The 27,978-nt window shown below is 51.1% G+C and overlaps 3 protein-coding genes and 1 non-coding gene across 7 annotated transcripts in view; 3 read left to right on the top strand and 1 right to left on the bottom strand.

Moving 5' to 3' along the window:
• Positions 1–28: 28 nt before the first annotated feature.
• On the top strand, positions 29–13,436 carry EFCAB12 (EF-hand calcium binding domain 12). Its single transcript, XM_060110728.1, is given in 6 exon segments — positions 29–159; positions 4,803–5,251; positions 6,914–7,127; positions 10,382–10,541; positions 12,226–12,282; positions 12,962–13,436. Coding segments are annotated over 6 exon segments (1,257 nt in total). The 5' UTR covers positions 29–113; the 3' UTR covers positions 13,293–13,436.
• A 1,615-nt stretch (positions 13,437–15,051) lies between these two features.
• RPL32 (ribosomal protein L32) lies at positions 15,052–20,307 on the top strand. Its single transcript, XM_060111173.1, has 4 exons — positions 15,052–15,159; positions 16,717–16,817; positions 17,424–17,605; positions 20,122–20,307. The coding sequence occupies exons 2-4, from the start codon at positions 16,722–16,724 to the stop codon at positions 20,249–20,251; spliced, it is 408 nt and encodes a 135-aa protein (XP_059967156.1). The 5' UTR covers positions 15,052–15,159; positions 16,717–16,721; the 3' UTR covers positions 20,252–20,307.
• Positions 16,275–16,414, top strand: LOC132498068 (small nucleolar RNA SNORA7). The gene has a single exon (XR_009533687.1). It is a non-coding gene; the product is annotated as a small nucleolar RNA SNORA7 (small nucleolar RNA).
• The window catches only part of CAND2 (cullin associated and neddylation dissociated 2 (putative)), a 28,439-nt gene continuing 20,720 nt past the window's right edge, over positions 20,260–27,978 (bottom strand). For 2 of the 4 annotated variants that reach the window (XM_060111169.1, XM_060111172.1), the window contains exons 11-15: positions 27,766–27,861; positions 25,577–25,746; positions 24,312–24,476; positions 23,087–23,254; positions 20,260–22,009 (exon numbers count right to left, since the gene is read on the bottom strand). In XM_060111169.1, coding sequence (XP_059967152.1) covers positions 21,782–22,009; positions 23,087–23,254; positions 24,312–24,476; positions 25,577–25,746; positions 27,766–27,861 — 827 coding nt within the window. In that variant the 3' untranslated portion in view covers positions 20,260–21,781. The remainder of the gene's footprint in view (positions 22,010–23,086; positions 23,255–24,311; positions 24,477–25,576; positions 25,747–27,765; positions 27,862–27,978) is intronic. The other 2 variants (XM_060111171.1, XM_060111170.1) reach the window with 1 other exon arrangement.

Raw genomic sequence — 27,978 nt, 5'->3', positions numbered from 1 at the left:
CGTATTACTGTTTTTCTGGTACCCCATACCCCCGCGCAAGCAAGCACACACAGACACACACACACGCGCACATTCACACACTCTCTTCAGCACCCGCTCCCGACGCCGCGACCATGGACCATTCTGAAGCGTACGAGGCTGTATTCCGGACTCTGCTCCGTAAGTTCACCCTAAGCTCCCGGGAATCGGCTCCAGCTCCTGGAAGCCCTCAACCCCCGGGTGGACGGGTGCAAGTGGGGTGAGGACTAGGACAGGGACGGATATCTCATTGTGTCGTCCTCTCTCTGGGTGCGGCGTTGCCAGGGAGTCGGGGGCAGGTCGTGCATGTTTCTCAGATTTCCTTGCCCGGGCCGGAGGAGCAGGCCGACTTGCTTTGGCTTGGAACCAGCGGCCCAACCCATGGACCCGGGAAAGGGGTCCAGGCCCTCTGGCTGGCCCTACTTCTTCGCTAGACATTAGTGTGTTCAGTACGGGAGAAGAGGCATGGAGAAGACCATCAGTCTTCAAAATTTTGGTGATAGCCTGCTGTCTTTGACAAGCGCTGCAACTTCAGAGGTGAAAGCCAGATAAATGGATACTTACAGAAGAAGGGATGAATACTGGGTCCAGGGGTGACACCCAGGAGTAAGAGGTCTGCTAAGTGCAGAGGATGGGGAGGAATAGTTCCAAGGTCCTGGAGAGCTCTTTACACTGGAGCTTCAATTAAGGATACAAGGAGTTATCCAAGCCAAAAGGGGGAGGAATGGTATTCCAGACCAAGGGAACAGCATGCACAGAGGCACAGAGACATGGAGTCTTCAGAAAACTGCTGGTAGATTGAGTGTTGCTGTAGATGAGAGGCAGGAGGGGTCAGAAGGGACAAGATCAGGAGAGATCTTGTGAGCCAGGAGATGGGGAAGCCACTGAGAATGACAGGATTGGATTGGGAGTGTCAGCAAATGCAGAATCTGAATTGGCAAACTCACAATGTTGGGAGTGGGGTGATCTGGGACTGTCCCAAATTCCCAGGCCAAAGACACTGGGAGGTGAGGGAAAGGTGCCAGGCTAGAGGGGGCTGATTGGAAGGGGAACTTGGAAAGAGTTCAGTCTTGGTTGAGTTGGAGATCCTTGTAGGCCGTACAAGTTGAGATGCTTTAGGAGCAACTGTATGTAGAAAGTTGGAGCTAATTCCAAGTCATAAATATTGGTATGGGTGTCCTCTGCATATGGAGGGCCACAGAAATGAGAGTGGAGGAGAGTGTTTGGGGGGGGGGGAAAGAGTGCCCAAGTGTAAGCCTGGAGGCTATCCACATTTTAGGAGTGGGTAGGAAAGAGAGGCCAAGAACAAGTGGCCAGAGAGGTAGGATGGAACTTAGGGAGAGATTTGTATCAGGAGCCAAGAGAAAAGGAGAGAATTTCAAGGAAGTATTGAATTGTCTCCAGACACCTGAAGGGCTGTCCCAGAAAAGAGGGAACAAATGTGTTTTCTGGGGCATCAGTGGGAGAGGACTAGGACCAAGGGTCATAGAAATTCCAGGGAAACAAATTCTGGGTCAATATAAAGGAGTCTTTTCTAGCAGTTAGAATTAGGCACTCACAATGTTAAGTAGAGAACACCCTGTCACTGGAGGTATACAAGCAGGCCAAGTCCTCAGGGGCATTGTAGAAAGAGTTCCCTGACCTGGGCAGGCAATGGGACTAGTTGGCCGCTGAGAGCTCGCCTCCTTAATCCCTGGGGAACATTTTCACACAGGCTCTACCCACAACCACATGGTGACCTCTTTTATTCTAAGAGCCCACCTCACTTTTCTATCAACGGACAGAGGACCCCAGAGACCACTAGAATGCAAGCTCCATGGCATGATGGGCCTGCAGCCTTCGCTCTCGAAGGGGCGGAGCGTGGGGGGAGGTTAGGGAGGAAACGGGGCCCCAGCAAGGTAGCTTTGCAGGCCATTGTGAAAGAGGGTCGTTTATTCTAAGAGCAGGAGAAGCCATTTCAGTGAAGCCATTGCAGGGTTTCAGAGGGGGAAGGGACGCCTCTGGCTAAAGGCAGATCATGGATTTGGGGTCTGGAGGGGGCACAAGTGGAAGAGGCAAGACCAGTGAGGAGCGTATTTTGAATGCGTTCCCACGGTCTGCAGGGCACAGTTTAAACCCCTGAACCTGGCGCCGGAGGTCACTCCAACCGTATTTTCTTCCATTAACCTCCTCCTTTGCACACAATGTGCTTCCAATTTGTGAAACAGTTTAGTGACCCTCAAGTCCCTAAACCCCACCCCGATCGATCCCCATGCTGGCCCCTCTATCCCTTGAAACCCGACTTATTCTGAAAGCACACTCAATGTCCCCTCCTGCATCATGACCTCCCAGATCCCTCGGTCAGCGTCTCTCCCCTGCCTGAAACCACCTTGTAAGCCCTCTGGTTACCTCACCTTGTTCTGTGCCAGCACACTGCCTGTTGGGCACCCAGCCAGTACCAAGCACTGGTTAACTTTCAGTAAATGCTGGTTTGATGAATGACTAAATTTTCAGTCGTACCGAACATCTTGTCCTCAAAGAAATGATAAATGGGTTGTTGAGAAGTACTTCCTTCTGTCCACATTGATGTATACAGACTTTAATTATTTTCTGACTATGAAAGGAATACATGGGCCTTGTAAAGGGACTTAACAAATGTACTGACTGTTCACTTTGTGCCAGGCTGGGTACTGGGGATGCACAGGAAGTAAGACACAGTTCTTGCCACTGGGAAACTCACAGGCTGTTGGGAAAGAAAAGTATCTTCATCCAGAAAAATATGGTAAATGCTATGAGGGGGCTAAGCACAGGGGCTACGGGGACCAAGAGGGGGATGAGGGAGAGGCTGGGATGCTTCAGGCGACAGTAATGCCTGAGCTGAGCCTCAAAGTCTAAGTAGGGAATAATCAAGTGAACAGGGGAGAGACAGAAGCGTGTTTCAAAGACAGGAAAGAGCATGGTTTGGGGCGGGGGGGCAGGAGGAGGGAACTACGGAACCACAGTCAGCTTAGTTTGGGTACAAATACGAGGTGAGGCAGAAGGAATGAGAGAAGGAGCTGGAGAAATTGGAGGGGTTGGCAGGGGTGGGGGGGACAGGTGGGGCTAAGTTAAGGAGATTGAACTTTATTCTAGAGGCAGCTGGGAGCAATAGAAGGGTTTTAAGCAGGAGAGGTTTGGTTTTAGAAGGAAAATGATGGTGACAATATTTTTAATAATAATGCTGTATCCCTTCTGAATTTTAGAACATTCCCACACCTGTTATTCATTTCATCTTCATAATAGCTTCGGGAGGTTGCTAGAGGAGAGTTTATATCATTTTAGGCATAAAAGAATTGAGACTCAGCAGGATTAGGTGACAGCCTGGGGTAATATCCAGTAATGGCTAGGGGTTGAGCTCTGGGGCCAGACAAACCAAAGTTCATGTCCCAGCTCTGCTATTAATCAACTGTGTGACCTTGGGCCTCTCTGGGCCTCAGTGTCCTTATCTGTAAAAATGGGTGTAAATCATGATGCCAACCTGTTAGGTCTGTCCACTTGTCATTCACTCACTCACCAAATATCTACTGAGTTTCCATTATATGTTGGCACCGTGGGGGTGCTGGGACTCCAGCAGGGAACAAGAGAGATGAGATCTCGGTTCACAGTGTATTGGAAAAAAATAAACCAAATAATTGCACTAGGGGTTTCAAATGCAACTGTCTGCCTGAACCAAGCCCTTACTGAATGAAATGAGCTGCGTGTGAGACGATAGGGAATGGTGAGGTCTATGGCAAGCTGCAGAGCGCATGCCCCAGCCTAACGCGGTGCAAACTGGAAAAGTTTAAGCAAACAAGTATGTCAAGCCAAACAGGACCCTAAGCCTCATTCAGTATGAGGGCTGCCAGTTTGCAACCCTTGATTTACATACTTATGATAAGTGGTCTGAAGGAAAAGTACAGAGATAACATGAGGATATAACACAGCCTGAAGCTGGAGAGGGAACATTTGGTCTGACACGTGGAGAATGAGGAGGAGCGAGGAGGCGATGGATGGGGAAGGGAGCGTTCCTGGCAGAGGGAGCAGCGTGTGCGGAACCCTTAGGCAGGATGGGGCTTGGATCATTCAGGGAACAGAGAGAACGCCAAGACGTCTGGACAGGGTAAGGAGGGACAGGCAAGTGATGAGGCAGGAAAGGTTGGCGGAGGAGGGTCATGGGACTTTATTTTGAGGACTATGGAAAGTCATGGAAATATTTCAAAATGGGGGGAGGGTAAGTATATAAAAAAAATAAGAACAGTGCACTTACTATGAACAAACTAGACTGATTCTAAACATCTCCACCACTCGATAAGGTAGGTACCATCATTATCCCCATTTTACAGATGAAAAAATTGAGACCCTGAAAGGATAAGTGATCATGCCCCCGGTAAGCAGCAGGGCTGGAACTCAGACCAGAGGGTTCTGGCTGCAAAGCCTCTGCGCTTTATGGCACTAGGCTGCCTCAGTTGATCAGACGAGATCAGAATGGCATTTTAAAAGATCATTCTGATTGCCAAGGAGTACTGGGGGCGGGGGGAGTGGGGTGGAGTAATATTAGAATCTAAGAAGTTTCATGAGAAAGCATATAAATCTCTTAGCATAGTGCCTGCCGTTGGGATTGCCCAGTCACATTAGATGTAATTATTTTCATCATGATAGCAAGGCAACAATAACGCCAGGCCTGGAACCCAGGTGCCCTGATGCCCAGCCTGGTGCTGAAGCATTTCTCCTTCCTGACTCCTTTGGTCCTCTTCCTGAAAGGAACTCACCTTTTAACCCTCTTCCAGGGTTCTACCAGTCTAAGTCCTTGGTTGATGATAAAAGTGCCAGCAAGGAGCTCGTGTTCAACCCTGAAGCGGTCATCGCCCACTGCTTCAAGCAGTTCAAGCAGGAAGACTTCTACCTGCCTCAGAGCCCCTGGAGGATCATCATCTTGCCTTGAAAGGAGGCTCTGATGCCCGTCAATCCCACCCCCCAACCCCAGGCTCCCCCCAAGCACACCCCCAGCTCCAAAGCCCTGGAAGTTGGGGACATCCAAGGACAGCCAGAGGGCCCAAGGGCCTGGCTGACCCAGAGGCTGAGGGTTCGGCAGGACCTGGAGTCATTTGGCAGCATACAGAGGTGGCTGCGGAACAAGTCCAGACTCACGCCTTTGGAGGCCAAGGTCCTACACGAGAGCCACAAGGAGCATGAGGCCCGGCTGATGGACCAACTGGCCACTACCAGAGACACCAAGGTGAGCAGCCCCATTTGCCAGATGCAGACACTTCGGGTGTTAGGGGCATGCTGCCGTTTCACTCCCTTGAATTAGGCAGGATGGGGATCTTTTACCCCCACCCCCACCCACCATCCCCCTCCCAGTCCCAGGGGAGCAAACAGAAGTCCTGAAAAGGTGTATTTGTTATCTATTGCTGCATAACAAATACCCCCAAGGTGACTTAGAGCAACAGATGTTCCTTATGTCACTGCTTCTGAGAATGAGGAAGCTGGGGGTAGCTTAGCTGGATGGCACTGGCTCAAGCTCTCACCTCAAGATGCTGGCCTGGGCCACAGACACCTGAAGGCTTGACTGGGCAGGATGACCCGCTTCCAAGCTGGCTGCTGGCAGGAGGCCTCAGTTCCTGGCCACGTGGGCCTCTCCCAGGGCTGCTCGAGTGTCCTAACCACATGGCAGCCGGCTTCCCCCAGAGCAAACGGTCCAAGAGAGCAAGGAGGAGGCTGCAATGCCTTTTATGACCTCATCTCAGGAGGTCTCAGTTTCAAAAGTTTCACACCATCACTTCCACCATGGTCTGTTTGTCGTGCCCTGGAGCCCGTGTGCCACAACTAGATAGAGAAAACCCTCATGCCGCAACTAGAGAGAAGCTTGCGCGCTGCAATGAAAGATCCCGCATGCCCCAGTGAAGATTCCACGTGCCACAACTAAGACCTGATGCAGCCAAAAAAATAAAGAAAAAAAAACCTTTAGGGCTTCCCTGGTGGCACAGTGGTTGGGGGTCCGCCTGCCGATGCAGTGGGCGCAGGTTCGTGCCCCGGTCTGGGGGGATCCCACATGCCACGGAGCGGCTGGGCCCGTGGGCCATGGCTGCTGGGCCTGCGCGTCTGGAGCCTGTGCTCTGCAATGGGAGAGGCCACAACGGTGAGAGGCCCACGTACTGAAAAAAAAAAAAAAAAACCTTTAAAAAATTAAATAAATAAAAAATTCATTCTCGGACTTCCCTGGTGGTCCAGTGGTTAAGACTCCATGCTCCCAATGCAGGGGGCACAGGTTCGATCCCTGGTTGGGGAACTAAGATCCCACATGCCTTATGGCACAGCCCAAAATAAAATGCTTTCTCATACTCAAAATAGCTATTTAATCATTTCTTCATAATATATACTAAGGTAAGCAATGACCTCCATTAACAGCTGATTCTGATTTTAGAAGCTTTAAAAAGATAGACTTTTTCTTTCCTTACAAAGAAATAAGGCCAAAAGTGGCTGTATGCCCCCCAGGCCTCTTCTATACCTTCAATACCTTGCTCCGTCATCCTTAACACGTGGCTTCCACTTCAAAGTCACAGGTGGCTGCACCTAATTTAAATTCCCACACAGCCAGACAGTTGAAGGTAATGTTTCAACAGGACACCTCTAGGGCCTAGTGTATGCATGATACAGCTGTGTGTGCACTTCCGTGTAAGGGGCTGTGCACACACAACCGCACGTGCTGACCATTCAGATGCTCTTCCGGGGATCACTTTGGCCACGTGTGATTTTTCCTCCCAAGCCGGACTTCAGAACCTGCATTCTTTGCCGTCGCCCCTCACGGGGGCCTGGGGGGAGAGGTGGATGAGGCTCTACATCTGCCTTGGGCCAGGAGATGAGGAGGAGTGAGTGCCAGCCTCTGCTCTCTCCACAGCTCACCATCCCCTCCATCCAGTACACAGACCAGTGCCGCCTGGTGCACAGCGGGAATAAGCACTTTGATGAGCACTGCCTCCCGTCCACCATCCACGGGGAGATGGAGGCGGTCATCAACAGGTCGCGCACCGACACCTTTCTGGTCTACCTGCAATGCTGGAAGCTCTGCAAATCCTACAACCTCCCGCTGACCGAGGACGTCCTCGTGAGAGGTAAGGGCCTCGGGGCTGGTCCTCTGGAAGGTGCCAAGGGGGCCCACAGCCAGGGCGAGGATGGCGTCCACCTGAGGTCTGTCCTTCTCCAGCCGACACACATCCAAGCACGCCACTGCGGCCTGTGGTGGGGACATTGCGGGGCCGGGCGGGGTGGGGGTTTGTGGTGGAGGGAGGAACAGCCCCGCCTGGTTCGCTGTTAGATGGGATTTTACGGCCCTGCAGGGCTGCAGGCTTCATAGGCCTGGAGGTCTGGGTTCCCCAGACTAGAGCAGGAAGCGCCAGGACAGGAGTTCCAGGTGAGGGAGCCAGAGGCTGGGCACAAAGAAAGGATCCCGATTTCAGAGAGGGAGCCTGGCTGGAAGTGGTAACTGCTATGACGCATTGTGTGTTCCAAACCACTTGTCTAGGCCAGGCCTGTTTCTTGGTGCTTCTACCACACGGAGGGAAGAAGGCACCGGGAGACAGGTTCTGCTGAGGCCCTTTGCTCTCTGCTCAGACAACAGGTCTCCACCCTGAGATTTCCTACTGGTTCTGCCCTCTGCGTGGGGGAAGGATTGTGTTTTCACACATGCAAGCAGAGCTGAACCCTCCACATCTCTGGGTGTGTGCTTCTGTGACATGGGATAGGGGAGTGTCCCCATAACCCCCTGGTGACCATGTAGCAATGCCGGCATCCCAAATTTATGAATTTATTTATTTAATGGGCAGGTCACTGTCTGTGCTTTAAAAACACAGAGTGGGGGCCTCCCTGGTGGCGCAGTGGTTGAGAGTCCGCCTGCCGATGCAGGGGATACGGGTTCGTGCCCCGGTCTGGGAGGATCCCATATGCCGCGGAGCGGCTGGGCCCGTGAGCCATGGCCGCTGGGCCTGTGCGTCCGGAGCCTGTGCTCCACAACGGGAGAGGCCACAACAGTGAGAGGCCCGCGTACCGCAAAAAGAAAAAAAAAAAAAAAAACACAGAGTGAGCTGCACTTGAGGGCAGAGGTGTTCCCATAGGAGCTCTGCAGGAAGGAGCTGCGGCCATACTGGGCATGTGGCTTTCTCAGAAAAGGGGGCCCCCAGAGAGTAGTGTGACCTTACCTGAGAACAAGAGTTAACAGTCACAATTGATCGTTTCCATCTTTTCCCCCAGATGGAGGGAAACACGTGCTAAACGTCCAGGGCCTTGGGTCTTGTATTAGTTTGCTAGAAGTGCCGTTAACAGAATACCACAGGGCTTAAACAGCAGAAGTGTATTTTCTCACAGGTCTGGAGGCTAGAAGTCCAAGGTCAAGGTGCCAGCAGGGTTGGTTTCCTCTGAGGTCTCTCTCCTTAGCCTGCAGATGGCCACCCTCTGGCTATCTCTGCACATGGTCTTTTCCGTGTACACGTGCACCCCTGCTGTCGCTCTGTGTGTCCAGATGTCCTCTTCTGAGGATACCAGTCAGATTGGATTCAGGCCCACCCTAATGGCCTCATTTTAGCTTAATCACCTCTTGAAAGGCCCTATTTCCAAATACAAATTCTGAGATTCTGGGACTTAGGGCTTCAGTATATGAATTTGGGGGGACACAAGTCAGCCCATAACAGGTCTATACGAGGGGAAGTGGCCAAGGGCCTTCAGGAACACAGGCCAACCAGCCTAAACGGTCATTGTCTGCTGCACATGCTGCCCCCCACCCTTGCTTGGGCGGCCACTTGCTGCCCGCCTGGGCTGGGAGGGCAGAGACAGCAGGAGACCCCACTGCTCTGGACACCAACTTTTCACCACATCATCGTTCCTTCCTCCTCCCTCGGGGAGCCTTGTCTTCCTGGATCACTTACATCCCCTGGTGTTGGCTAGCGGTGGAGCTGCAGCTGTGTCTTCTGAAATCCCAGCATGCTTGCCAGGCACCCGAAGGCTCCTGTGGGCTAGGTCTTTCCCCTGGACGTCCCGCTGGGTCTGTCCCCACCAGAGGATCGAACCTCTACTGATTCTCTCCACCACTGGCTTTTGCTGGCTCCTGGGTCCGCACACAGGTGAGCTTCACCTGTCTGCAGGATCCCACCACCCACGGGCATAGGGGAGCATCTGTGGGTGGGCTTCCTTTTGCCTCTGATTGGTCTAGATGGAAAAGACACTGGTCCATCTCTGACTACTGTCCTGGCCACTGTCTGTTGGCTGTCCTTATGACAGAGGCGTGATCTGCTGTGGCCCAAGAAGCACAAACACGGGGATTTCCAGGTCTGTGTTCAAGGCTAGAGCTTGTGTTCAAGGTCTCAAGCTTATGGGCCGGAACTCCAGAACATCGAGGCATTTCCCGTCCCCACTGAATATAGCTTTATTATTTTTCTCCCCCTGATTTTATAGATAATCCATGCTCACTTATATTTTTTGAAAACATAAAAATAAAAATCCCCCCAGCCTGAGTTGACCAGCAATAATATTTTAGTGACTGTCCTTTCACAAGGACAGTCTTTCTTTACTATTTACACAAAATTATTTATGTAAATCACTTTTTAAAGTCATGTGTGTATATATATATTTTTTTAATGTAGTTTTCAAAAATCATTTAAACCTTTAAACATTAAAAAATGTTGACACTGCACGTCTCCTCCTTCCCTCCCCTCCCTTCTCAGCTCCGCAATCCCTGCCCTCCCCACCCCAATAACCAGCATTAACAACCTGGAGAACAACCCTCCATCACTGTGTCCCGAACACGAGATGTTTGTGTGTTACTACCTTAGGACAAGCCCTGCTCAGCAGTTGCAGGAGGGTGGAGCCCCAGCCCAGTGCTTCTTATGTTCCTCACGAGGAGAAAACTGCCATCGACTGGGTCTAAGTTAATCTAGTGAAGTCTTGGGTGAGCCCTCCCTTCCTCCTCCTGGGACTTCTGACCAGGACGCCCCTGCAGAGTGGGGTGTGGGGCAGCGGTCCGTCCTAACTGCCCCCAGGCCTCGGGGCCACTGCTGCCCTAGCTGTGAGCAGGCACCCTCACCTGCGGTCCTGTGAGCGGTACTGCGCCAGCCGCGCTTCCCGACAGCGTGCTGCGGTGATGCACACACCACCGCAGGGGAGGCTGGGAGAGGGCCTGGGGGACGCTCTGCACTACTGTTTGCAGTGTGCTGTGAATCTACAATGATTTAACGGTAAAAAATTTTAAATGTATATAAGAAAAATCTTTTCAAACAAAAATGTGAATTTGTTAAAACAACCCCCCCGTTCTGCCCCAAAGGCTTGGTATGAGGAGGGGTCTTGGGCTGACAGGCCGTATTTCTTTTTCTGCTCACAGCCCTGATGTACCCGGGGGACAAGATCATTTTCCAGAAGGACCAGGTGCTTCCAATCCGGCAACCGGGAGGCTACTACTCGGACCTGAAGATCTTCAGTCCGAACCTGGCCCTGCTCCGATCCCAGGGCGTTTCCAAACCTGTGGCTCAGAAGCCTGACAAGCTGAGTGTCGGCCCCCTCCTCCCCTGCCTGCGCTCCTGCCCCACTGCTGCCCCTTTGCTTGGGGGGCTGGGGGTCACGTTGTGCCAGTGTCTGTGTCCTAACCTGGCATGTCCAACCCAACTGATCACCATGGACTGGACATGTGTCCCTGGGCACATGTCTCTGCAGCTGCCTTACCTCGTTCCCACGCAGCCACCCTCCTGACCACATCCTGTGTGACCTCAAGCTCTCTGGAAAAGGTTAAAAAGAGGGACTTCTTAGAGAAATGGGGGAGTAGACTTCACAAATTATGGGCTGGGTGTCAGGGCCCCTGCAGAGGACAGTGACGGCAGCCCCTTCTCTGCCCTGCCTTCTCTGGCAAAAGGTGGGCTTGCAGCCCCCCAGGAGGAGAACAGAACTCTGCACTGGGGCCTCCCCCTGACCCTCAGATCCCAAGTCCTCTCTAAGAAAACGTCCTCCTTTGTCAGGAGGTGACCCGAGGGCAGGCTATGAACCAGCATCGGTGGTGACTGCAGACTGGAGAATGGCACCATCCCTGCAGAGGTGGGGAGGAGGGGGCAGCTGACCAGATACCATGAGGCGGGGAGGGGCCCAAGACGGAACCACACCGTAGGTCGCTGCCAGCTGCCTGCTAGGGTAGTCTGGCCAGAACAGCGGGGGTGGGATGCAGCAGAGCCGAGTGGAAATCCAACAGGCCAGCAGGTAAATGGACAGGTTACCTTACTCACTGAGCCTCAGTATGTTCATCTGTAAAATGGGCACAACAGCTATACCACACACAGTGAGGACCAATGAGAAATGCAAGTAAGCTTCTTAGCAGTTAGCACTCGAGCACTGATTGTTGTTGTTGTTGTAGCCTGCCCCGTCATGGCGTTCTCCAGTGCAGGAGTGGGCTAGATCTGCAGGTGGGGCTGTCCACAGCCCTGGTTGGGAAGAGCTGAGCACGAGCCGGGCAGGTGGTGGCCTAGAGAGTCCTTTCTGATCCCCTAGTGACTGCCTTCCAGCCCCTGAGTGGCTGCCACCAGTTCCTGAGCCATGAACCCAGGGAACCTGAGAAAGTGACTTTTGTCCTGCTTAGGTGGGCCACAGTTATAAAGGATAGAGGTCCCCCGGGGCAGGGGTGCACTGGTTTCATTGTCTTCTTTGAATGCATTGTGAAAGATTCTGGAGCCAGATGAAGGCTTGCTGGGAAAGTGTGCCGTGGTGATTAGTGATGTCTGCCAGGCCTGAGGTTTGGGGAGTTAGCTTTCACCACCCTTGTCCTCAAGGCTGGATTCAGCTCTGGAAGGCAAGTGGGAGTCAGGGGCCCAAAAGGACTCAGATTACTGAGCATGTCTCATAACCATCTGCGAGGTCTCTGTGCTGGGAAATGAGAAACCCAAGGCTCCACAAGGGGAGTGACTTTCCCCAAGTCACCCAGCCAGCCAGGCCTTGAGCCCAGGGCTGTCATCCTGTCTGCCTGACCAATAGGGGCCCAGAGGTCTAGACACCCCAGTGCACTGTGTGTTCCACTGGAGCATGGGGGACAGAGTCAGGGCCCCACCCAGGTAGAAGAAGTTCTCCTTTCAGAGCTCTGGTCTGGACTCAGAAGTGGACCCCCTGTCACACTGACCTACTCCCCAGAGCCCCACTGACCTGGATTTCCTGTCTCCTGACAAGATACCTCTCTCTCTCCTCCACTAGGAACATGCTGAAGAAAATCAAGAAAGTCAGCTTTAAGAAGTTTGAGGAATTCACCAGGTCTGTAGTGATCATCTAACTCTGGGAGGGGGGCGGGTAGGAGGAAGGTGCCCAGGACTCGCATGTTGCAGGGTACATGGTAGCACAGCATCTGGGACTCAGTGCCCAGGAGCTGAGGGGCATAAAACGACACTTAGGAGTGCTAGGCAGACACTGCTCTCCAGATGTTAACTCACGTAAATCCTCTCAACAACCCTATGAAGTTACTCTTAGCATTCGCATTTTGCAAAAGAGGAAACTGAGGTACAGGAAGTTTGAATATCTTGCTCAAAGTCGCATCTCTATTAAGTGGTGGAGCAGGGATTCGGACCCAGCCGTGCTGGCTCCAGAGGCTGCATTCCGAGCAGCACATTAAAATGCCTCTGCAGAGCAGGCGGTGTGCACTTAAGAGTTTGGGTTTAGAGCCAGCAGACTGGCAGTCAAGCCTGTGCCCTGCCACTTGCTGGCTTGTGTGGCCTTGGGGAAATAACTCAGCCTCCTTAGGCCTCTGGGTCCTCGCTGGTGAGGCAGATGGGACAACAGAGCCCACCGCACAGCACTGTCGGGAGGACTGAGTACTAGAGTGCTTAGCATGGTGCTGCACCTCCACTCTGCTCACAGCGGGCGGGCTCCGCTGGGAAGCAGCCCCAGCCGCCACCTGTCTCCATGACAACTGTCCCGGTGTCTTCTCTTTCTCCAGGAAGCTGAAGGCGAAGAGGCCGAGTGGTCCGCAGCTAACCCATCCCAATTTCTTCTGGCCGGGTCACCTCCTGGACAAGCTGAAGCTCTACCTGCCCACTGTGACCATGGACCGGAGCCTGGCGCTCTTCAGTTGTGTCCAACGCCGGTCCCAGGCCTACTCAGCCACCTACCATCCCGACCACTGGTGGCCCATTAAGGACATGAACTACATGACCTATGCCTATTACGATGCCCCCAAGATCTACCACATCAACTAGACTGGCCCAAGTGTCGCCAAACCTAGCCATCCTGGGGCCGGGACCAGTGTAGCTAGCAGCCCAGAGCTGTAGACACAGGGACGGTATCAAAGAAGCAAACAAGAGAAGTCATTTCAGTGGGAAGGCCCGGGCCAGCTCTCTCCAGACTCAAAGTGTGCAGTGTCTCAGAGAGTGGATGTGTCCAGGGCAAGATGTGGGTTTTGAGCATTTCCCTCTCCTGACCTCTGTCTTTTTGAAATAAACCACGTTGGAGTTTTTCTCATGTCACCTGTGATCCAGCTGATGTGATTTCCTGCTCAGAAGCTGTGGCCAGAGGGATGTTGGCAAGCTGGGGTCTCGAGCCTGGGAAAAAAAACCCACATTGCCTGGGGTTTTGATGGGGATGCCTGCATGGCACCTCCAGCCTCTCATCCTGGATCTCAGGGCCCACCAGGAAGCAGCAGGCAATGTGGGCACCCCTGTGCCCTCCTCTTGAAATAAGTGTCCCTCATCCCCCAGAGAATGAGCCATGTGGGTCACTACTTCCAAAACTCTTGGGCCTTTCACAAGGACAAGCACGCTGGTTCATGAGCCCTTCTCCTGATTCACACACCTGACCCCCCCCATCAAGACCTTTTTCTTCACAACACACACCCTGTGGGCTGCTGTTAGCACAGTGCCTCCGTGCTCAGCATCCCAGTTGGCTTCCACAGCCCACAGGGCAAACAGGATTCGTGAGGTGTGGTGCAGTCTCAACCCTACGGCTCGCCAGCTGCGTGATCTCGGAGAAGACATTCCCTTCACGTTTCACGTTTCACGTCTCTGGGTCTCTTCAAACTCCCCTTCACAGTCAAAATCTCACGAAGGAGTTGTCAACACTCGCTCCCTTCCCTTCTCACCCATCACGAAGTCAACAACACCATCCACTTCAGCTTCTGTCTCCATCTGGCCCTGAAACTACTCTACCACAGATCACTGATAGATGACATGACATCCCTACTGTGTTCGGGTTCTGGAATCAAGGGCCGTTTTTTTTTTTTTTCCTCTCTTGAAATTTGATTTTCACAATAATCTTTTTTTTTTTTTTTTTTTTTTCGGTACGCGGGCCTCTCACTGTTGTGGCCTCTCCCGTTGCGGAGCACAGGCTCCAGATGCGCAGGCTTAGCGGCCATGGCTCACGGGTCTAGCCGCTCCGCGCGGCATGTGGGACCTTCCCGGACCAGCGCACGAACCCGCGTCCCCTGCATCGGCAGGCGGACTCTCAACCACTGCGCCACCAGGGAAGCCCCCACAATAATCTTAAAAACAAAAGCTAAAATAAAACAAAGAACAATTAAAAACGAGGCAGTCTCGCCTAATGGTTAGAAGTGTGGATTTTTTTGGGGGGGGCGTCAAATCTCCATACTTCACTCTCTACATATGTAAAATGGGGAAACTAATAGAACTACCTCATGGAACTGTGCGAGGCCCACTGAACGAGAGCTGTTACAGTCGCATTGCTATTTACTCTATAAATTCACGTGAGAGAATTATGAAAATATCGCTGTTTTGTTCCCTCCTGGCCACTAAGAGGCGCACTTCGGAAGAAGAAAGGCGAGAGGCAGTAATCTAAAAGCTGGCTTATCCTCCGGAGGGGCGGCTTCAATTCCTGGCGGAAGTGGATGCCTCCTCACCAGGTCTTAGAAGCTCAAAAAAATTCCAAATTTTACGTAGTCCCAACGGCAGGCATGAAAATTTTTAGCGCTACTCCTAGATATTAACATCTAGGAAAACACAAGTATCCTCGATTTTTTCACTATTATTTCTGTAACGTGTCTATAGTATCTTTGAAGGACCAGAAGCCGGAAGTGCTCTCCTTTTCCCTGCCAGGACCCAAAGGTGAAATCCCATCAGCCTCGCGCGCTACCTTCCCCTCTCTTCCTCGGCGCTGCCTACGGAGGTGGCAGCCATCTCCTACTCGGTGAGTGTTAATCGTTGGCCATCCTTGTCTCTGCGGTCTCCATCTGGCCCCATCGCCCCCTGCCGAGGAGGCCCGTCTTTCCGAGCACTCGTCTGGGTGGGCATGGCTCTTGTCGGTTGGCTGGACCACGTACAGGAACAGAGCGAAGCGGCCCGGAGGGTGATGGAGCTTCGCTTCCCAGGGCCGCTTGCTCTCCTACGGAGGCCGCCTGGGGTCAGAGCTGCGGACAGCTTGTTGGAGTCCTGGGGGCGCAGGGCGCCGGTTGGGGCTAGACTAAGGGGGCTCCTGGGGGCCGTGGCGCGACTGAGGGGGTTCCGGCCTTACGGCCCTGGGACACCTCGCTCAGCGATGTCTGCCCACGTTGTATTCTTCTGTGTTCGCTGCTCCACGCTCCCTCCTTTCCAGTTTCTGGCCCTGGGGTTGCGTCTGTGGCGGGACTGCCAAAGAAACAAAAAACGGCCAAGAAAAACAAAAAAATCGAGCTGCGAGTCGAATAATTCAATTAACCGAAATTTTGGTAGCGGGTCAGGATCTCTGGGAATGTGAAACCGCATCCTGGTCTTCGAGGAAATCATTGGGGGTCGGGGGAAGTTCATTTATTGGACACATTTTTTGAGTAACTGCTGTGTGCTCAACAAAGAAATTGGTGGCCGTGAAGAGAACAAAAGGGTGCTGCGGTAGAAAAGATAAGGTAGCCGCAAAGGCCACCTTGAGGAACGTAACTTTTTAAAGGTGGTATTCGGATGATGGTCAGGTGGAACAGAACGTTCCAAGGCTTAGAGGCATTTTAGAAGCACATGACGGTTTTGTGTATCTTTTGAGGGTGTCATAGAGCAGCAGCACCCTAGGGGAATTACAGGTTTCTCTTTACTGCACATCTCTTGTGATCCGGGCACTGCAGGTGTTCAGTGTGCAATATCTCCATTTAAAAGGTGAGAAAACTGAGATTCAGGTTCATGAAGATTGCTCAAAGCCTGCAGTTGGGCCATCTCAGGGCCGGGACCCTTTGTAGAATGGGATTTGCTGCCCCTTTGCAGAATTTCCCTTTGTGGTTAATTTGTTTTCGGTCAGTTGTCAGCATTCTTTATTGGCTTCGACTGGGCAAGGTGACCCCTGACCTCCCAGGATCGCGTCTGGAGAGTGGCTAGTATTCTGCCAGCTTCGGAGTCGGGAGGGAAAGCAAGCCTGGCAGAGGTACCCATTCCATTCCCAGTTTGCTCAGTAGCTGGTGATTGGAAGATACTCTGCAACAGAGCTCAAGCCCCAGGCAGGGTGGGAAAGCCTCCTTCCAAGGCTTTTTTTTTTTTTTTTTTTTTGCGGTACGAGGGCCTCTCACTGTTGTGGCCTCTCCCGTCGCAGAGCACAGGCTCCGGACGCGCAGGCTCAGCGGCCATGGCTCACGGGCCCAGCCGCTCCGCGGCATGTGGGATCTTCCCGGACCGGGGCACGAACCCGAACCCGTGTCCCCGGCATTGGCAGGCGGACTCTTAACCACCGCGCCACCAGGGAAGCCCCCAAGACTCATCTTTGACGTGATCTCTTGCCTCTCTCTTGAAGGCATCATGGCTGCCCTCAGACCCCTCGTGAAGCCCAAGATCGTCAAAAAGAGGACCAAGAAGTTCATCCGGCACCAGTCAGACCGTTATGTCAAAATTAAGGTATGTGGTCCATGACGGAAGTGTGTGTTGGGGGTGAAGAAAGGGGTTCCTAAACAGGCTGTTGGGTTTCTCACATCCCCAACTCAGATGACCTTTGGTAGGTGAACTGGTCTGTGGCTGGTGGTAGAGTTCTCTAGAATCCTGGGTGTCTCTGCCTTATTGGCACCCAGTCTCTTGATGTGTAAATTGAAATTTAAATGGCAAGGGACACTTGCCTGTTTTGAGGTGTCTAGAGGCTTATATTTGTTATATTTCAGGTGGCCTTATGACAATATGAGAGACAGATTACACTTACTTCATAGGTGAGAAAACTTAGGTGTTGATTGCGATGTTAAAAGCCATGCTTTTCATCTTACTTTATGTGTGGTCTCCTCACATCCCATGGGTATGTAGTCTGCTTTTCCTTTCCTTGGAAGGAGTGGGAATTTGGATCTGTATTCCTGCTGGTCAGATGCAGGAGCTCTTATTTTTTTCCGCCAGAAAAAATGTAGTGAAATCCTGTTCCCTGAAGACAACTACTGTTCGGCACGTTTCCTTTTCATCTGGTCCCTTTTTTCTCCGAATGGCGTCTGTCTTCACAGACACTAACCGTGTGTTTTCTTTCAGCGGAACTGGCGGAAACCCAGAGGCATTGACAACAGGGTGCGCAGGAGATTCAAGGGCCAGATCTTGATGCCCAACATCGGTTACGGGAGCAACAAGAAAACAAAGCACATGCTGCCCAGCGGCTTCCGGAAGTTCCTGGTCCACAACGTCAAGGAGCTTGAAGTGCTGCTGATGTGCAACAAGTGAGCTGGGTCCCACCTCTGGGTTCAGGTGTCAGAAGCCTGCATGTGTGAGCCGTTTGGGCAGGGACTCTGGACCTTCTGGAATGCATTTGGAGGAGTGGTGTGTCCTCGGGGGCTTGGGTGATACTTGTTGGGGACTTCAGAGTGCTTCCTTTGCTGGAGAGATGTGGGTTGGGAGCTGTCCTGAAAAGTGTAGAGACCCAGGACCGGAAGGGAGTAAGTGGCTTTGCTTGAGCTTGACAGCGCGGCTCCTGCTGTAGCCTCTGGCAGTGGTTTTCAGAACATTACTTAGGCGGTGGGGGCGGGGGGATGAAATGTAGCCTCAGACCTAAGGGACACTTTACACTGTGGCCACAGGTATCTTCAGGAGGCTCCAGGAGTGGAGGAATTGCTGCCTCCTTTTGGGCTCTGATCTGAAGTGGAGAAATGGGGGGAGGCTGCAGGCAGAGAGGACCGCTTACACAGTTACAGGGGCGCAAGAGGGCACGGGGGTTCACAGCATTATTTTAGCATTTTGAGAAATTCAGTTGGCGAGCTCTGTGTGTAAGAGACTTTTGGTCTGCTTAGGGCCAGACTAGGGCAGTGGGGTGAGAAAAGATTTCTCATGGGTAGTGATTTAGACACAATTTTAATCTGGACTGGGGGGAATGGGAATGTTTGGTTAAGCAGAGGACAGTTTGTTTTCTTCCCTTCCTGTTAAACAGGAGCTAAACAACCTGCATTTTCTTGGGGAGTTAGAAAGGACATGGAGAGAGTGACCAGTAACATCTGTGTGTACGTATGTGTACAAAGGTCTTTTACCTGTAGTAATTGTAGATGCAAGTAATCAACAACCATTATTCTCACTTTTGGTTGAGTTTCTCTAGGTCAGAAATCTAGCCAGGCGTTGAAATGCTGCAGATAACTCTTTAGAAAGGATGAGCATAGGAATTAATGTTGGATGCCCAAACTGCAGTAAGCAGGTTGATAGAGAATTGTGACAGAAAGATGCAGTCTTTTGTGTAGCAAAGATGATTGCTGTGCAGATGTAGTTGGAAGTCTTTTTTAATAGCAGCTTGGCAGTTTTATCAAGAGGCACAGAAATACTCTGGATCTAATTTAATTCACAAGTTCCATTTCTGGGCATTTATCCTGAAATAATTGAAAAGTAGGGGAACTGTAAGCTGATCATTGCAGCAGTAACTGCACTACGTATAATTGGTGAATGGTGGGGTTACAAGCGCCGGCTGGAATGTGTGTACGTTAAAAACAGTTGTCATGGGGCTTCCCTGGTGGCGCAGTGGTTGAGAGTCCTCCTGCCGATGCAGGGGACACGGGTTTGTGCCCCGGTCCGGGAAGATCCCACATGCTGCGGAGCGGCTGGGCCCGTGAGCCATGGCCGCTGAGGCTGCGCGTCCAGAGCCTATGCTCCGCAACGGGAGAGGCCACAACAGTGAGAGGCCCGCGTACCACAAAAAAAAAAAACAGTTGTCATGTATGGAAAATGCCCAAGCAGAGGGGAAAGTATTTGAAGTATGTGCAGTGTGATTGTGATTATTAAATACACATGGATGAGGACTTGGGGAGTTTTTGAAAAATGAAAAAAGTGTGGTGCAACTTAAGTCTCCTTGGAAATAAAGATTGGGGAAATGTTTTAAGATATTGGACTTGAGTGGACTTCTTTACATAAAACAAAAGAAGTTCTCTGGATTGGTTTGTCTCTTGCTTTGAAGCTGTTTTCCTGCAGAGTTCTTAAAAAGAACTGTGCCCACTGCCTTATTTAATCACGCCCTAGTCTTACTCCTCTTTGCTGAAATTCCTCCTGGGGTAGAGTGTCTTCTTAATTCACTGTTGGTGGCTTCATAAATCACTTCCTTACTGAAATGTGCTCATTAGCCCAATTTGTTGTCTAACTGGGGTGCGGTGTGGCTGTGAAGGAATGAATAGAACGGTACCTGGCACCAGCTCAGGAAATGTTAGGTGTTATCATTCACTGGGTGAGTTTAGGCATTGTTACTTTTCAAGTTGAATTTGTCTGCAGCAAACAGGTAAAATGTTTATGGTCTGGGCTGGGGAGCCCTTGGCTTAATCAGGCTGTTGGGTTTTGCTGTTGGTTGCTTTGCAGAAAGTACCTAAGTCCAAGCTCCCCGAGACTGCCTTGAGCTGGGCAGGTTGGTGCAAAGGACTGACTGAGGGAGAGAACCTTTGAACCTGGAGTCTGGGGCTGAGCCATCCTGGCCTGTGTGTGACTTGGGAATTTACCTCCACTTTGTGGGCCTTGGGCCTTGGTTTCCTCGTCTGTAAAATGGAGGTGCTACCTGGATTACAAGGCCGTTGGGAGGGTTAAACGAGAGGGATCACTACCAGGGAACACTTGAGAGCCGTGTTGCTAGTGCCGTGGAATTAGGGGAGTTAGCAGCCCCCCCTCTCTTCAGTGCTGTAGCTCTGGAAGCAGAGTGACCAGGGCTGTCGCCTTCCGGGTGGAACACATAAGTGCGTTTTCCAGGATGGCCTCCTTACTACCGATTCTCTTCCAGGTCTTACTGTGCTGAGATTGCACACAACGTCTCCTCCAAGAACCGCAAAGCCATTGTGGAGAGAGCAGCCCAGCTGGCCATCAGAGTCACCAATCCTAACGCCAGGCTGCGCAGCGAAGAAAATGAATAGACAGCTCGTGTGCACGTTTTGTTTAATAAAACCGTACAACGGCCATCTGGCATTTCCCCCTTGGTTTTACTCTTCAGTTTGTTCGACAGCTTGTCACAGAGATTTGCTCTTTTGCCTGTTCGTGCTCTGTGGAACCTTCTGTTTGGAAGGCGTTTGTAAAGGATATGTGATCCCTCCTTCATGGGACCCAGGCCTCAGGTGCCCAGAGCAGCCTTGGTCAGCTCCAGGTGGGCTCAGGAAGATAGGGCCCTCGGACCACGGTAGGTTCCGAGACCCCTGGTTGAAGGACCTTGCATCTTGGAGCACGTAGTCGTTTTTAGCCTCACTTTATAAAGTGAGGCATTACCCCGTGTGGTTCTTGTGAAGATTGAGGACAGTCAAGTTTCCTTTTCAACTATAGTCCTAGGCCTTAGTCAGCGGTACCTAGAATTCAGCTGTTTTATGAGGCTAAGAGGCCATTTTTCCAAGACCTGGTACTAACTGGCAGCAGAGGTCCCATGGAGCAGGGCACGTGGCGCTCTATAGCACAAGACTGGATTGAAGGCCCTTAGTTCAGTAGATAGATGTCTTACAGATCGGCTCCTGTTCAAAACTCAGTCGGAAACATTTGAGTAAATTGTTGGTCGTTGTGTGACTTTGTTGAATTGACGTGGGAAGCATTCTGATAGTCTTTTGACGACTGAGTGGAGGAATTGTGCAGAGAAAACAGTAACAGCTTAGGATCTGTCCTTTATTAACCGGGGATAGCAGAAAATTCTTTGGCCTGTCGCTTAATGTTTCTGTGTCCTTGATACTAAAAACTAGACGTGTCCACAAACCACCTGGTTACACCTCAATGGGGGGACATGAAAGGTGGTTTGTACTTTTTCATTTGTGCTTTCCTGTCTCAGTTTGCTACCTAAGAGTTTGGGGATTAGAAAAAAAAACATTACATCTAACTCCCTACCCCACTCCCCTGCAAAAATAATACACATTCCTGATTTATCACTGCCAATGAGAAATAAAGCATTTTGGATTCTAAAGTGTGAACAGCTCAGGGAGGTACCTGAGTTTTTAAGATGCCCAGCCAAAGCACTCATTTTTGGCACATCAGATCAGGTGAAGAAAACGTGGGAGTGATGTGAGTGACACATCCGGGACAGCGGGGAGGAAAGGCATCCAGCTGCCTCCTAAGCTTTCTGCAGCTGTGAGCACAAGTACTTCTAAATACTAAGTACTCGGTGAGGCTGGGACCCCCAGTTTGAAGGAGCCAGGCTGACCTGTGTGAAGTCACATCCATCTTCCGTGGAAGCTTTGGAAGAACTACCACACCCGCTTTCAATAGGTGTCCTGAGTTAAAAGGGCCCAACTGCTGGCAGCCTTGCAGCTCTGACTGCGGTCCCTGGAAAAGGTGCCTGACCAGGAGAGGGGGGGCCCCAGTGAGATGGATAAGGGGCAAAAGTTAGAGGCCTGTGGTGCTGGGAGGGTGAGGCTCCGGCTTCAGTGGGCCTCCTTGTGAGTTGGGTTCCCCAGGGGGTGGGGGGGGAAGCACTAGCTGAGCTCCATGGAGTCCGTGCTGGGGGCTGAAGCAGGATCCTTCTGGATGCTTTCAAAGAGGGCAGCCAGCTCGGGGTTGGATCGAATTTGGGACGAGAAGTCAGCCATGATGGGGCTCTTCCCCACTTCGGGGATGGTCAGCAGGGAGGCCACTGCCCTCATCGCGGAGCGCTTCAGTTCATCTTGCTTCTCAAACTCCTGTTTCACAGAACCAGCTTTGACCTAAGGTGGGAAGCAATGAACAACGAGCCATCCTTTATTGAACACGGCCTTGCATTTCCCTGGTCACCTGTCATCCTGCCCAGCTCACGCGCCATCTCCTATCTTTATTTACTGCGCTTAAAGCAGGCTCTTGGCACCACTGGACTTCATGAGTGGGTCGCTGTGACAGCCTTCTAGCTGGCCTCTTACCCCGGTCACGTCCTTGCCTCTGCCACCCATTCTGCAGACGAGCTGGGGAGTAGACTTCCAAAGCTGCCTCACCTGCTTTCCACTGCTTTATCCCCTACCTCTCCCGCTTATTCACAGAATCTCAGGAATTTCCCCACTGCTTGTGGAATAAAGTCCAGATTCCTTCTGCTCTGCTCTCAGGACACTCAGCCCAGACAACACTCAGGCTCTTCCCCGAAGAGGCTCAGGTAGAGAGGAAAAGCTTGGCATTGGGGCTGGACAGTCCTGGGTTCAAATGGCTCTGCCCCCTAAGAGCTGTGACCCCTCTTTAAGCTCCAATCTAAAATACTCTTTCTTTTTGGTTAATTCCTACTCTTCCAAAACTCAAATTAGTCTTGCATTCAGCAGGCATTTACTAGGTGTGACAGGCTCTGTTCTCAACGTGACGGCTTTCCGTGAGCCTTCTGCCCCAGATCCTCCCCGGACCTTGAGGCACTCCAGGCTAACTGCCCTATACCAGTCAGTCAGTGACTTCTATCTTGCTAACGGTCTGACTCAGTTTCCCAATTAGGATGTGAGAGGAGGGAGTCCACCATGTTCAATGTTGCATCCCTAGTACCCTGCACAAGGCCCAACACCCAGGAAGTGTTTAATGAGTGAAAGACAGAGCTAGGTTTGAATCCCAGCTCTGTAATTTACTGTGTAGCCTCAGTCACTAACTTAACCTCTCTGAACCTTTGTTTCCCTGTGTGTATAATGCTAAGAATAAGTACTCTGTAGGGCAATGATAATGATCAAATAAAGCACTTCATACACCACCCGTACTGCAGGAGATTCTCAGTAAACAGTAACCATGAACGATCTGCAGAGAACCCAGCAGGTGCGCCCAGGGCTGGGCAGGGGGCTTACCTTAGCGGTACAGGTGGCCCTGAGGGGCTCGATGAGCCGGTCCACCCTCTGCAGGACAGGCACAGGACACAGGGTAGCCAGTCGGGCGAGCATGATGAAGGTCAGCATCTGCCCAGGAGGAAGGAGACAGCTCTTGGTGAAATGGCCCAGGAGCAAAAGGAGCAGGCCCTGGGGAAGAGCAGAGGTCTGGAGCTCAAGCCCGAGCTCTAGCAGCCAGGCTGCCTGCCTGCCACACTGACCTGTGTGTACTGGCACTCACCAAATACTCGCTGACGAAATTAAGGAATGTTTTTGTGCATTTTCCCGGGAAAGACAGATTTACAACAGTGGTTCTCTCTAGGTGGAGTGGAACTTTTGGGTGATTACTACTCACTTCCCCATTCACTTTTAGATTGTCTAAACCCTTTAAGACAAGCATAATTCCTTTTGATTATTTTACACTGGTTTTTCGTTACAAAAATGATTCATGTTCGTTATATGTATTTTAAAAACCTACAAGGATAGAAGTAAAACCTGTCTCCCTCACAGGTAATAAAAAAATGGCCCAAACTTCTACAACTCACTTATCACCTAACAGTGGGTCTTGGCCACCTTCCATGCCAGCACAGAGATCCCTCTCCGTCCTTGTAATGCTGCCAGGATCCCATCCATGGCTGGAGGTACCCGGTTTACTGAGCCAGCTCCCCATGAGTGGACATTTTGGTAGCTGCCAGTCTTTCCCAACTCCGAGAAAGCTGTGGAGAACCGTCTCTTACATAAAACTCTGAATGTATTTTTAGGAGTCAGTCCATGAAGTCAGTTCATGGAGTGTCTAAGAATTCTAAATTTTAAAATGTTTCTAAGGTATGGGGATATATGTATTTGTATAGCTGATTCACTTTGTTATAAAGCAGAAACTAACACACCATTGTAAAGAAATTATACTCCAATAAAGATGTTTTTAAAAATTCCAAAAAAAAAAAAATATATATATATATATAAAATGTTTCTAAATTCTACATTTTTCTAGTTCTGGTCAAACCATCCTCCCAAGAGCTTGCCCAGTGTAGACTCCCACCAAAGGTGTGAGACGTGGGTTCTTTTTCTTATTGTTAAAGAACAAAGCAGCTGTTTTCACGGGGGCGCCTGGGGCAGGGGTGGGGGACAAACAAGAAGTGGGCCCTGTGGCGCCTAGCTGTCCTCCCGCTGCGGGGTGGGCCTGGGTCCAGCAGGCGGCTCGTCCTACCCGGATGTCGTAGTGGTCCTTCAGGCCGTCCTCCACGTGGTTCAGGAACTCGCAGATATCCAGCTGGCCCAGGCAGCTCTCAAGCAGCGAGTACATGCACTCGAAGGCTGCCTTCCGCACATCCAGCCCATCGTCCACAGTGTGCTTAAAGGGCCCCATCTCCACCTGCAGGAGGGAGGGATGACAGCGGGCAAGGGGCTGTGACCCCAGGGCATAAGGACACCTTCCCAGGTTCCTGCTGCACCCCTCCCCCCCGTTGTTCAGTACTGCGTCCCATCCCCAAATCATGCCTTAGACCCTTAAGCCTCCATGCCTTTGCTCAGCCCATGATGCCTTTTGATAATAATAGTAACAATAATTAAAATTACAACGATTAGAATCTACTGAGCAGTTATGATGTGCCAGGCACTGTGCTGAGGGCTTGAGAGATGACATTTTACTCATTCAACAGTCCCAGGAAGACAGTGTTACTATTAACTCCATTTAATATATGAGGAAACTAAGACTCAGCAAGGTTAACTAACTTGCCCAAGGACACTAGCCCAAGCTAGTAAATAGCTCAATCAGAATTAAAACCCCAGGTCTCTGAAGTTATAACCAGAAGGCTCTGCTCTTAATGGTAACTCCTTCTTACCCCTCAAAGCCCAGCTCAAATGTCCCCTCCTTTTGGAAAACTTTCCCAACCCCTCTAAACAGAGTCACATCCTCAGCGATGCCAGGTGGTTCAGCCCTTCTCATATCGTGCAATGACTTGGCTGTTAAATCACTTTTAGTCTCTGCCTCTTAAATCCTAACTTCACCAAGTGCTCTAAGTAACTTAAATAATCCGCACAGAGGGTATCCCTCCCTCTCCTTCAGGAGGCCATGAGCTCCCTGGTGCCTCAGGTCTGGTCCTGGCACCTGGACGCAGGGCTGGTGCTCCACGAACACCTGCTGAATGTCGAGTGATAACGAGTTGCTGACATTTACTGAGCACCGACTGTGTGCCAGGAGCAGTTCTGAGCACTTGTAGGATTTAACTCATTAAAAATCTTCTCAACAACCCTAATAATGTGGACACGGTTATTTCCCGCCCTTTGCCCGTGAGGAGAAACTGAGGTTCAGAGAGGATCGGGTTGCCCCGGCCAGGGTCACACAGCTGGGAAGTGGAGGGGCAAACTTGACCCTGTGGGCCGGACCTGCTCTGACGAGCTTGACCCTAACCCTCGCCCCAGCCGCAGCAGTCAGACCCACGGGCTCCCGGCTCTGTCCTCCCACGGCTTCACCTCTCGGATGAGGTCCCGGCGGATCTTCGTCTCCTGGTAGAGGAGGGGCAGGATGTCGTCCAGCAGGTCGCGGACCAGTGACGGCTTGTTGTGCACGGCGGAGTTGAAGAAAGCCAGGGTGGCCCGGCGCACATTCAGGTCTGGGTCCTGCAGGCTCTCCATGAACTCTCCTGGCAGAAAGACCAGAGGTGCTGAGGGGCAGCACAGCCAAACACAAACCACCCTCACCCCACCGTGCTTATCTGGTTAACGGGAGCCGTGCAGACCTGGCTGGACGGGGACAAATGTGCTCTGAGCATCTACTCTGCGCAACAAACCTGCGAAGTCCAGATAAGAATGTGGACTTGAGTCTGGCCTGGGTTCAGATCCAGACTTGACCACATCCTAACTGTGGCTCCTTGGACAGCCTCAATGTCCTCAACTGTAAAATGGGTGTAACAGCAGTACCTACACTGCAGGACTGGTTTTAGGATTAAAAATGTGGTGATGTCTACAAAGCACACAGCAGAGCACCAAGTGAGGACTCTATAAATGTTAACTTGATTTTATTTCAGATGAGAATGTTGAAGATCAGAGAGGTGAAGAGACTTACACAAAATCACACAGCATTTCTTTTAGTATAGGTTAGACTTTTTAATAACTGTGTTAATGTTTTATATATTCAATAAATAAATAAAATCAAGAATGGGAGGGATCCCTAAAAAAAAAACAACTGTATTTCAAATGATCAATATAACCACCCAGGTTATGAAGGAGAAAACAACTCACCTAAGTAACTTCCAAAGCATTGTGACAAGATGCCCTCAGGCTAAAGACAAAAGAATTATAAACGAATACTGATTTTTCACAGATAAGGGTTAGCAATTCTCATGACTACCTTCTGTGTATTCCAGGATTAAGTGAATAAATACCTCAGGAGCTGGGTGTCTCCTGTAACAGAAGGGTATATGGAAAGGGAGAAGGCTAGCATGAACCCTGTGGTGTTGGACTGGAATATATATGTGTGTCTGACTACATACATACAGTCATACATACTTAGATTTCCTGATTCTGTCTGCTGAGAGGGCCTAGAAGTAATGGCACCCCAGTAGCAATGAGCACACCTAGTGCTCAGATCTTGGATTCTGAATACTATTGTCCACTAAAAGGAATCAGGCTCCTTGGAGAAATGGTTGATTCCAGGGCTGGGGCAGGAAAGGTTCAAGATGGGTGGGGAGCACCTTATCCTGCCAAAAGGTAAGGAGATGCTCAAAGAATGATGAAAACATATCAACAGAACATAAGAAGCAGCTTGAAGGGCTCCCACTGGCTAAATGTGAGACCATCTTGGGAATCAAAATAAATTAAAGACAGTAATAGATTATAACCCATTGAGTGAAATACAAATCCCTGAGTCTATAATGATATGAACAAATAAATGAATAAATAAATGGGGGAAGGGCTTCCCTGGTGGCGCAGTGGTTGAGAGTCCGCCTGCGGATGCAGGGGACACGGGTTCGTGCCCCAGTCTGGGAAGATCCCACATGCCGTGGAGCAATGAAGCCCATGCGCCCCAACTACCGAGCCTGCACTCTAGAGCCCACAAGCCACAACTACTGAGTCCACGTGCCACAACTACTGAAGCCCACACACCTAGAGCCCGTGCTCCACAACGAGAAGCCACCACAATGAGAGGCCCACGCACCGTAAAGAAGAGTAGCCCCCGCTCGCTGCAACTAGGGAAAGCCCACGCACAACAACGAAGACCCGATGCAGCCAAAGATAAGCAAATAAATAAATTTATAAATAACAAAACAATACAAATGAACTTATCTACAAAACAGGAACAGACTTACAGATATCGAAAGCAAATGTATGGTTACCAAGGGGCTGGTGGGGAAGGATAAACTGGGAGATTGGGATGGACGTATACCCACTCCTATATATAAAATAGATAACTAATAAGAACCTGCTGTAGAGCACAGGGAACTCTACTCAATACTCTGTAATGGCCTATCTGGGAAAGAATCTTTAAAAAGAGTGGGTGGAGGTGTATGTATAACTGATTCACTTTGCTGTGCCCCTGAAAGGAACACAGCATTGTAAATCAACTATACTCCAATAAAAATTTTTTTAAAAAAGAAAAATCAGCTCAAGCCCAAGAACAGGGTGGAGGTGACCAAACGGGGCAGAGGGGCGGGGGCACTCACCAACGAAGGTCTTCAGGATGGGGTCGATGGGGTGGGGCTGGTCCGAGATGAGGAACTTGACAGCTGTGATGACAGTGCAGCGGGTGTGTGGCTGACCTGCAGGACGGGAGGAGGCGCTTGGGGTGGGCACGGCGGGTCCCGGACACCCACAGACTGGAGGGCGCTGAGGCTCCCCTCGCCTCCGTGGGAGACAGAACCACGTCCCCTCCCCAC

This window comes from Mesoplodon densirostris, chromosome 10 (assembly GCF_025265405.1).
Source record: "Mesoplodon densirostris isolate mMesDen1 chromosome 10, mMesDen1 primary haplotype, whole genome shotgun sequence".
NCBI classification, from domain to species: Eukaryota; Metazoa; Chordata; class Mammalia; order Artiodactyla; family Ziphiidae; genus Mesoplodon; species Mesoplodon densirostris.
This window is presented reverse-complemented; position numbering and strand designations above follow the sequence as displayed.

Coding starts and splice junctions, on each gene's coding strand:
- RPL32 (XM_060111173.1), top strand. CDS start 16,722: ATGGCTGCCCTCAGACCCCTCGTGAAGCCCAAGATCGTCAAAAAGAGG. Junction 16,818..17,423: donor ACCGTTATGTCAAAATTAAG/GTATGTGGTCCA, acceptor GTTTTCTTTCAG/CGGAACTGGCGGAAACCCAG. Junction 17,606..20,121: donor GTGCTGCTGATGTGCAACAA/GTGAGCTGGGTC, acceptor ATTCTCTTCCAG/GTCTTACTGTGCTGAGATTG.